General features: G+C 46.7%; 1 protein-coding gene across 1 annotated transcript; it reads right to left on the bottom strand.

Annotated features, from left to right (window-relative positions):
• Positions 1-1,836: 1,836 nt before the first annotated feature.
• Positions 1,837-10,240, bottom strand: LOC308172605 (mycolipanoate synthase-like; the record flags this gene model as incomplete). Its single annotated transcript, XM_080547523.1, has 6 exons — positions 1,837-7,317; positions 7,442-7,623; positions 8,513-8,716; positions 9,427-9,587; positions 9,820-9,973; positions 10,183-10,240. 6 exons carry the CDS (start codon positions 10,238-10,240, stop codon positions 1,837-1,839), a joined length of 6,240 nt encoding a protein of 2,079 aa, XP_080403649.1.
• Positions 10,241-10,824: the final 584 nt, after the last annotated feature.

Here is a 10,824-nt window from a genome sequence, read left to right as displayed (position 1 = left end):
CCGGGAGCGCTCGTCAACGTCGATGGCTAGGGCCACTAGTTCGTCCAGGGCGGCGGGTCTGTCCCGGACGAGCTCGTCCTTGATGGCCTCACTCAGCCCCTGGCGGAAAGCAGATCGCAGTGCCCTGTCATTCCATCCGCTTCCGGCTGCCAGGGTGCGAAACTCGGTAGAGTAGGCCGCCGCGGTCCGGTTCCCCTGGTGGAGTGACATCAGTCGCGCCCCGACCTCCTGTCCGGCAGTGGGGTGGTCGAAAACCCTCTTGAACTCCGTGAGGAAGGTAGCGTAGTCACCGAACAGGTCAGGGCGGGCGCAGAGGGTGGCCTGGACCCAATTCAGGGCGTCGCCGGTGGTGAGGTTGGTGATGAACGCCACCCGGGCTGCCGGCGACCAGAACTGGCTGGGCTGATGCGAGAACACCAACTCGCACTGGAGGATGAAGCCTCGGAACTGGGCGAAGGCTCCGTCGAAGGGGCGGGGGCTGGCTAGGTGGGGCTCCCGCGGCTGTCCAGTAGGTGGTGCCGGTAGCTGGGCAGGGTCAGGGAGAGCAGGGGGGGGGGCAAAGGCTGCGAGCGCGGCCACCTGTGCTGTAAGCGCTTGGGTCGTAGAGATGAGGTGCTGCATCTGGGTGGCGCGGTGCTCCTGGTTAGCCTCCTGGGTTGTCAGGCGAGTGTTCAGGGCCTGGCACGCTGTAGCGGCCGCCTGGAGGAGGTGAGTGTGTTCCGTGAGGATCTGGATAGCCGTCGGGCCGGATCCAGGGGTGGGAGATGGTGTCCGGTCCTTCGTGTCGTCTGAGCCCAATTGCATGGTCAGTTCTTCTGTTATGACACGGGGGCGAGGGAGCTCAAGGACACGACACCGGAGGCAGAATATAGTGTTAGCCCCGTAGGGTATTTATTTACAGTGCAGGTGGGTGGAAACACAGATGATGAGTCCGGAGGTTTCAGCCTGGCGGGCTGGGGGTTTCAACCTGGCGGGATGGCGGTAGTGGTTTGCATAGGCTGTGGAGGAACAGGAAAGCAGGGTAAGTCTCCACGGTAGGCCAGTACACAAGATATCAACGAATAACAAGAATAGGCACAAGAGCAAAGTTCATAACGAATCACAGCGGATACTTGCCAGGTCATTCTTAGGGAAGAACTGACGGTGATTGAAGGGAGTCCAGGGTAGATGTAGCCAGAGGGTTGATTGGGGAGTGGAGACAGGTGTGTGGGTTTGACTGTGGCTGGATAACCCTCCAATCACCGGGAACGAGCTTCACCTGCGGCGGAGAGCACGCTGTGCTCGGGTTGTGGGGGCGGGGGAGGGCGTGTGTGACGGCCCAGCCGTAACAGCATGTTAACATAGCACCACAACATGTTAACATAGCACCACCACAACACATTAACAACATGTTAACATAGCACCACAAGAAGAAGCATAACAAATTTGAAGAAAAAAGTATATTACACTTTGCAGTAAAAATCTTACAAAAAAACAAATGTATGTATAGTACTGTAGTTACTATACTAAATGTAATTACAGGTACACACATCTGTTATATCTTAACTGTGTCGTTTGCAGCATGAACATATTTAATCAACTAGTCACATTATTATGTACAACAATAATTCCACGGTAAGGGTCGGTTCAGCCCGATTATTATGGGTGTATTCACAATAACAAATCTAAAGCATACAACACATATTATTAAATAAAAAGTTAGTAAATATAACTTTTTGCACACAGATACAAATATATGTACACATTTAACTCTATGTTGAAGTTCAAATCTACATACTGGACCATTCATCTAGAGTGGGACAAAATATCACCACACTTCCTATCCTATCTACCTACCTACCCGCCCTCCTTCAGAATTGTTGCCAATGTAGACAGTGTGCTGTTTGGGTCTAGTAATTTAACCAAGGGAACATTCACACCACTCTCTTGGAAAATGTGGTTTTGTAGAGTCATCGCCAGCATTGAGTCAATACCCAAGGCACAGAGCGTGGTGTCGTCGTGAAGCTCCTCTATGCTAACGTTGCTGATTTCACTCAGCATAACCCTGACATTCTCATGTGTTGAGGAAAGGTGTTGAACCCTGGGTTCTGTCATTCTCGTGGTTTCAAGTTCTTGCTCTACCAAAGCCGACAGCCTTCCTCTGAGAGAGCAGTTTTGAGAGAGCACATGGCTGCTTAGATTTCTGAAGTTGAATTTGCAGATGACTTGCTGTGGGTTGTTCATCAACAAACACTTTTCCAGGGCCTCGAGGACCTCTAACACCTCCATAACCATCATCCCCTTTGCCTCTAGAAACCTTTGGAAATGATCCTTGTTCAACAAGAGACCAAGGTTCAAAGGACCCCAGTTGATGGACTGCCCTGCAAGTCCAAGGTTTCGTCGATAATGACAGAATGTGTCTAGGAATGAATTGGCTGCTGCGTAGTTAGCCTGCGAGGCATTGCCAAGGAAGGAGGTGATGGAGGAGTAGCACACAAAGTAATCTAGTTTGTTGTGCAGTGTTGCGTAGTGAAGATTCAATGCGCCGTTCACCTTCGGTCTCAGAACTTTATCGAAGTGTGATCGGTCAAGGGTCTCGATCATGGCATCGTGTAGCACAGCTGCGCTGTGAAACACTCCTTTGATTGGACAAGATGGAAATCTTTGACCGATCGCTGTAATCGCCTCCACAACCTGAGCTGACACAGACACGTCACATTGGACGTTCATGATTGACATCCCACATCTCCTCTGAAGTGTGTTTACCTCAGATAGCATAGCAGCTGATGGAGTACTTCTGGAAAGTGTTGCGATGCACCCCCCACCCCTGTGAGCAATGAACTTGACTGTCTCAAGGCCCAAACCAGAGAGCCCGCCGGTCACAATGTACACACAACTCTGCTTGAATAGTTGCCTTGGCTTCACAAGCAAGGGGATATCAGACGCTGTGTATTCTGAGTCCAGATTATCCAAAACAACTCGAGACACAGTCTTCGCTCTGAAGTAGGATTCGACAGGTTCATTGAGATTCCTTACACCTGTTGGTTGAAAGACGCTGCTCTGCAGAGATAGTAGTACACTGTCCGAATGTAGCAACCTCAGCCAATGGTAGATTTTCGATTTCTGTGTCTTAAGATTAGCTCTCTGGAAAATGTTCGACACATAAAGCGTTTGGATGTGTGTATGTTCATTGTCACAGGCGAAGATATTGGGTGAAAATGGGACTTGGTTTTCACAGACTACAACAATATGCTTCGCTGTGGCAGAGCCGCCTAATTTCACCACAAACAACGGATCGTAAGGTGGCAATACAACAAATGTATCACACTGATCAACATTTGGCAGTCGTCCGCTCAGCTGTGGCAAAATGAAAGCGTTCCATCCTGACCTGTTTGCTGTAAGGGCTAAGACCTTCAGCAGACCAGAGTCTGGAACTGGGGATATGATGCCCAGTTTTCTCTGTTGTTTGACTCTGGGTAATGCTCTATGTAAGATTTCCCATGCAAGCACAAAGTAGGACACATAAGGAGCGTCCCTCAAAAACGGGAGCCTCTTCGTTGTGTAGCATGCTTCTTCGGGTATTGTGATCTTTGTAGACGCGACAACAGGATAACATGACACAACTTGATCTCCCACTTTCAGTGTGCTTACGTCCTTGCCGACGGCCGTAACAGTGCCACTGAAGTCTAGAGCCAGAAGTTTGTGGTTCTGAGATGTGTGCTTGTTCCAGTACATGGTCTGGCCAAAGTTCACATCGGAAACACTGACAGGAAAGTAATCAGAGGAATGAACACAGATCGTATTGAGCTGAATCTCAACTGATTTCTCCTGGATGAGGTTTTTCTTCACATCACTGAACATGGCAGACAAGTTAGTCATTTTGTAGGGGTCGGAAGTTTGCAGAACAAGGTGCTCAGACCTCACAGAGTGGTACGTCCCCTCAGAGCTGACGAAGCCTTTTATGGGGGTACGCACTATTGTTGTTGAATATATCTGGCCTTTGGTGATCATGACCTCTGGATGTTTGCTGGTGTTTATCACACAAACTAATGCTTGAATGTCTTCGCTTGACACAGAAGCCAGGTCGATCAGTTGAAACGACAGGCCTGGTATTTCAGCCGCGCATGCTCTCGCCATACCAGACAGCACAAAACCAGGGCTGATGTGATCCACAATCCTCTCTGCTGATCTGTAAGTTACAATCCTGATAGTGCAGGTAGACTTGCTCTCTTTCAAGGCGAGAACAATCTGCCGGTAATGCTCACAGCAATCAACCAAGTATTCCAGTGTCTTCTCTGTTGTCAGGTGACTGAGATCATGGACACCCCAAATGAACAGAACCTCCTCTATATCCATGCCTGTGTCCCCATTAAGAGAGTGAGACACCAAGTCTTGAAGTTGGGTGCCAGACCAAAGGTCTTTGTTCAAGATATATGTAGATCCTGCATGTATATACGGCCTCAACGCTGTGGCAACTCCCAGTGTGTCCTCAAAGATTAAGGTTTTAGGTTTGCAGCTCGGGTAGGTATCAGCGGTGATGGAGAACATGTCATTGTGAAAGAAGAACGACTCAGCAACATGAGAGCAACTACCTAAAAATAAGATCCTCACCTGCTTTAGTTCCACTAAAACATGCCCATCTTTTGTGGAGAAGCAACCGCATACGTCTAAGTAGTCTGAAGTCTCTTGGGTTGCTCTAAGATACATGACCATTTCCTCCTGCAGAGGTCCTGATATCACAACACTGCCAATTGCGTAGGGGAACCCTGGTCTGGAAGCCAATCCTCCTCCGATAGCTACCACCGCAGTCATTTGCAGAAAATAGTCCAACACTACAGGGTGGAGGAAGTACTCGTGAAGCTGTTTCAGCACCTCAATGGGAACAGTAATTGTTGATACTGCCTCCTTGAATTCATCTCCAAAGTACACCTCATTCAGCTGTCTGAAGATATCACCGTACTCAAACCCTGCATGAGAGAGGATTGAGTAGACCTCCTCCCCCTTTATAACAGATTTACATCTTTCCAAAACGACATTGAGGCAAATGGTTGGTTCTTCGACCAATGTTTGCCCAGTCCTGCAGCTGACGATGCCTGATGCATGTGTTGCGCTAGGAGACTGTATCCTAAAGATGGTCTCGTTTTCTGCTGGCTCCAGTACCACCTTCAGTTGATGAGAGTTTGTGCTGAGTGTAAACAAGCTCTGGAAAGTTACACTTAGCTGCATTGAGGAAATTGGTATCTTTGGCCTTGAACTTGCCATCATAGAAGCATAAGCCAGTTCAACATACAAAGCCCCTGGAACAATGGGGACACCATTGTTTTTGTGCTCCCAAAGATAGGGGGCGGTATCTAGAGAAAGACTGCATTTGTGCTCTTTGCTCCCTTGTTTTGTCTGAGGTATCAGCGGGTGGTGGGAAGAAGCTATCACTTCATTTCCTCGTCTCACACCCTCGAAATACACCTCTTTCTTCAGATTATCAAACTGATACCGTGGGAAAGGAGTTGGCAAGGCCTCATATCCTCCGTAGAAATTGTCCCAGTTCACCTGAACCCCCAGCTCAAACAGTTTAGACACAGTTGTCAATATCGTGTCATGGTCTTTATGCGGCTGCGCCGAGGAGAGAACTATGGTGTCATTTCCTAATGTTTCCTGGATGTTCCTCTCTAGAGCCCTTTTAGGACCAACCTCGACAAAGGTGACATTCCTCTTGTCTTTGGTTACTGCTTCCAATGTCTGTTTGAATGAAACTGGCGCTCGGATATTCTTTGCCCAGTATCTGCCAGTGCTAAAATCTCCATGGGAATACATGTCTCCGGTCACTGTTGAGAAAAGCTCACACTCCATTTCGTTTATGGTCAAGGAACCAATTCCTTCCTCTATTTGAGCCAGTACGGGGTCCATCATATGGCTGTGGTATGCCGCAGAAACCTCCAGCACATGGAGGAACAGATTCTTGCCTTTGAACAAAGTTTTCAGCTTTTGATGGAGACTGTCGACCGCATCTGCATCACCCGAGAGGGTGCAGGACTGCGGGCTGTTGTAGGCAGCCAAGCAAACCTTCCCAGAATACACAGGGAGGACTTTCAAAACGTCTGACACAGCCATGTTACTGACCACAAGCATTTTCCCTCCTGTGACCTTCGTCTGCAGAGCACTGCGGAAGTAGATCACCTTCACTGCATCCTCAAGGGACAGAAGGCCAGAGCAGTGGGCAGCTGCAACCTCTCCAACAGAGTGACCAATGATAGCATCAGGTTTGATGCCCCAGTGCTTCAAGAGACTGGCAATGCCAACCTGAACGGCAAAGAGGAGGGGCTGGACAACATCTGGCTTGGTATCGTCATCATTGTCATAACGATCTGCTATTTTTTGTGTGATGCTGGTACTACTTTTGTAGTTCTGGAAGAGGTTCTCAACTTCTCTAACCTTCTCTCTGAAAACGGGCTCATCTTTCAGAAGTTGTTGACACATGCCCCTGTACGTAACCCCGTTCCCACAGAACACAAAAACCAAGTTGATATCTGACCTTGATGGTTCAACCCTCTTGTTCATCGCAGACTTGAGTTGGTTCTCTAAATCAGAGATAGAGGAGGTCAGAAATGCTTTCCTGTACTTGTGTCTGTAGTGAGTCCTCCTACATGCTGACGTGTACGCCAACTTTAGTATGTCAGTTGTTTTGTATCTGCTAAGCCTTTGTTTTGTGTCTGTGATAGACATTACCAAGGACTTTTCTGAGGCTGCAGACAAAGCAAACAACTTGAGGCAGTTATGAGCTGTCAACATGGGAACAGTTGCTTGCACATAATCCTTTACTATTGCATGTGCATTTGTGCCTCCAAATCCAAAGCTATTTATACCAGCTAGCTTTCCCTCAGGGCCTGTCTTTGCCCACTCCTCAACTTCGGTAGGAACTTTCACATTTAGAGCTTTAGCATCTATACTGGCACTGTCCTCAGAGTAGAACAGTGAGGGTACAATAGTTTCATGCTTCATCATTAAGAGGACCTTGATTAGCCCTGCCACTCCAGCTGCAGACTCTGTGTGTCCGATGTTGCCTTTCACAGAACCGATGCGGAGTGTTTCTGAACCAGGAGGTCTAACTTTGGCAATGACTTTGGAGATGCTCCCTGCTTCTATTGGATCCCCGACTGGAGTTCCAGTCCCATGGGCCTCTATGTACTGGACATGTGACAGGTCTGAATCAGAATAGGTTCTGCGCAGCAGCTCCTCCTGTTGGACCATGGATGGCTTGGTGATTGGAGTGACTGTGCGGCCATCTTGGTTGACTGAAGTTTTGCGGATGATGCCCCAAATGTTGTCAAAGTCCCTCAGAGCCTGTTTATAATGAATCATAGCAATATTAGTTCATTGTTTTTCTACAGAATCAGAATCACAAAAGTGTAATTGTAGATATTTTGTATATGGTACATAGAGAATGTTTTAGCCTCCACAGTCTTACATGTTTCAGCGGCTTCAGCAGGACAATCCCACAGCCCTCTCCTCTGCCGTAGCCATCTGCTCTGCTGGAGAAAGGTTTGCTGGTGCCATCAGGTGAGATCATCTTTGCTTTGCTGAGAGCAACAAAGACTCGTGGCTCTATGATACAACTCACACCCCCACAAAGAGCCATCTCACAGTCACCTGTTAGGCAAAATCACCAGTTAGGCAGATTAAATAAGAGTGAAATAGTGATAATATGATTAAAGATCCATTAAAGTGAAAACTGTCATTTCCAGTATTTTGATTGGAATTTTGGCTTTACCAGATAAATTAAGCATCACCCAAATATGAAAGGTTTATGTTGTTTGTCAGTACTCTTTAGTTGATTTAAGAGGCTTCTGTGACGTATGCAAGAGTTGCTAACAATTTTACAAAGCTAGCTCAGCCTTATCAAAAATTAAATAGCATCCAACTGCAAACAGGAATTCAGCGTAAATCCACATAGATAGGATGCTAACAAATTGGTAAATGTTACAACCAACTGAACAACCTTGAATCTAGGAACAAGCGACTACTTATTTTTTTTATTTGACCACTTAAATTGGAACCTAACATTTACCCAGAAATGATTTGATCACTAAACCTGCGGTCACTAAACCTGCGGTCCTCAGACATGGGTCTGCTCTCCACCCCCCGCACCAACCTATGGACCTTCGGGGACAGAGCCTTCAGTGTGGCAGCACGCACCCTCTGGAACTCTCTCCCCACAGTGATCCGCAACGCCCCTACCCTGGACACCTTCAACACCCCTACCGACCCTGGACACCTTCAAATCAGCCCTCAAAACTTACCTGTTCACCAAGGCCTTTGACCCCTAGTCTAGTTTTGTCACTGTCACTGTCTTTTTGTTTTCTTTGTTTTTTTCTGTTCTGTCTGTCTGACTTTCTGTCTGTACATTCTGTAAAGCGTCCTTGGGTTTGAGAAAGGCGCTATATAAAACCAAGCTATTATTATTATTATTATTATTATTATTATTATTATTAACAGGTAGATGTATGGGTGTAACAGGTGAATGTATGGGTGTAGCTACCTTGTTTTATGGCCTGGCAGGCTGAGTGCAGAGCCACCAAGGAGGAGGAACAGGCGCTGTCGATGGCGAAGGAGGGGCCAGTCAGGTTGAAGATGAAGGAGATCCTGTTGGCCGCCACGCTCATGGCCGTGCCCGTGCCGTTGTAGTGAGTGATGGTGCTGGGGCTGTTGTTCAGGAGGGTCTCGTAGTCCCGGTTCATAAGACCTGGAAGAACAGGTCAGTAAGTAAGTAAGTAAGTAAGTAAAGCTTTATTTATACAGCACCTTTCATACAAGAAATGCAGCTCAAAGTGCTTTACAACAGGATCAAAATATTAATAAAAAAAAGCATAAAATGTATATAAAAGCAGGGGAAGTATATAAAACAGTAAAAAGAAGGTACAAATAAAATACAATAAAAGAAGAGAAACAAATGTAAGAAATGAATAGATAAAATATGAACACAGTCTTAATCTGAGTCCCTTGCCTTGAAATATTTAACATGTCACATGTCAGTGTAGTCCCACTTTAAATAGAATATCACTTCTTAAGCTATGAATTTACATTTACATGACATTCATAATGTATGGTACGTGTAGGATCACCTAGTATTACATTGTACTAACAACTGGGGGCAGCTGTGGCGCAGGAGGTAGAGCCGGCGTCTAATGATCGCAAGGTCGGCAGATCTGCGGTTCAAAACCCGGCTGGCCACATGCCGAGGTGTCCTTGGGCAAGACACTGAACCCCAAATTGCTCCCAATGAGCGGGCCGGTGCCCTGCATAGTAGCTTGCCGCCATTGGTGTGTGAATGTGAGTGTGAACAGGTGAATGAGAGGCCGTTGTAAAGCGCTTTGGAATAAGGCGCTATATGAGTCACTCCATTTTTACCATTTACCATTTGATACAAACAGCATGTAATAACGTTGTTATTACCTATGTAGACCCCTGTTCTGGTCCCGCTGACTCTCTCCATGGGCATCCCAGCATCCTCTAGTGCCCTGTACGTACACTGCAGCAGGAGCTTGTGTTGAGGGTCCATGAACTCTGCTTCAGCCTCAGTGATGCCGAAGAACTTGTGATCAAATTCATTAAACCTGGGAGATGAACAGAAGAACCCAATACAGAGGCGTATGTTTATGGATCCTTAACAACAATAACATATTGTTAGCCTCGTAGCATAACTGACTAAGTCATGCTTCACTTGTGGTCAGCCGAGCCATCTTTGTATGTAGTGTCAAAAACGCCTATGTCAAAGAGATGACTTGGGCAGATAGTGATTTTGGAATGTAACAAGCATTCTGATAGGCTGCATTCTTTGTGTCTTACCCCTCTATGAGAGCAGCCTTGGTTGTTTGTGTCTTCCCAGGTTTGCTGTCATCAGGGTCATACCAGTATGTGCTGTCAAACCTCTCATCTGGGATCGCCACCACACAGTTCTTCCCCTCCAATAGAACCTTCCAGAAATGGTCAAGCCCCTCTCCTGAAACCGAAAGCACTTACAGTCAGAATTCAATGTAACGTAATTGCTTTCTGTTGCTTTCTAGCCAAGGGTTTTAAGCTCAACTTTACCTTCGAATGTGTCATGATACATAATACTGACCTTCACTATAGTGTAACATTTGGAAGGCAAAAGAAATCACTAAAACAAAACACTGAGAAGGCATGCAATGCAAGTCATCCGATTCCTACCTCCTGGGAAATTGCATCCAATCCCGACTATCGCAATGTCCTCTTCTGTGTCCTCCATGTTTGTTGGAGATGAGCAGGGTGGGACAGATGAGCAGGATGGGACTTTCACACGTTTTTACATTCAATTCTAAACATTTGTTGACTAGAGGATGTTGTCGTCTCAAAGCCCTTGTCCGTTCACCAATGGCAGAAAGGAAACAGAAACAGAAAAGCACTTTTCTCTCAGCTCAGTCAGTCCGGTTGGAGGTCAGTGTTTGCCATCTTGCCATGTGTCTTTGGTCACCCTCTTTATACTGTAGCCCTGTACCCCAGTACCCCTGACTATACATCACGACCAGCTGCCTCCACACAATGGACCCGAAGCTCCAACAAAAGACAACTTGTTTTGTTAGAGGCGTATGTGCAATTTCCCTGGTCTCCAATTAGGCTCATTTGTAAATGAAGTCACTAATTGTAGGCTTGAGGGCAGATTCAAAAGAACCCTTTAAATTCAGCTTTTGTTTTGTTCCAAAGGTGCTGACTAGGAACATACAATGTATGCTTGTGTTGTTGTTGTCTTTCCTATTGGAATATCTCCTCTCAGTGATCATGATTAGGAACCCTTTAAGAGTCGGACTGGATCAAAAAGATGTGGGGGCGTTA

This window comes from Nansenia antarctica, assembly GCF_963989245.1.
Source record: "Nansenia antarctica genome assembly, chromosome: 17".
NCBI classification, from domain to species: Eukaryota; Metazoa; Chordata; class Actinopteri; order Argentiniformes; family Microstomatidae; genus Nansenia; species Nansenia antarctica.
This window is presented reverse-complemented; position numbering and strand designations above follow the sequence as displayed.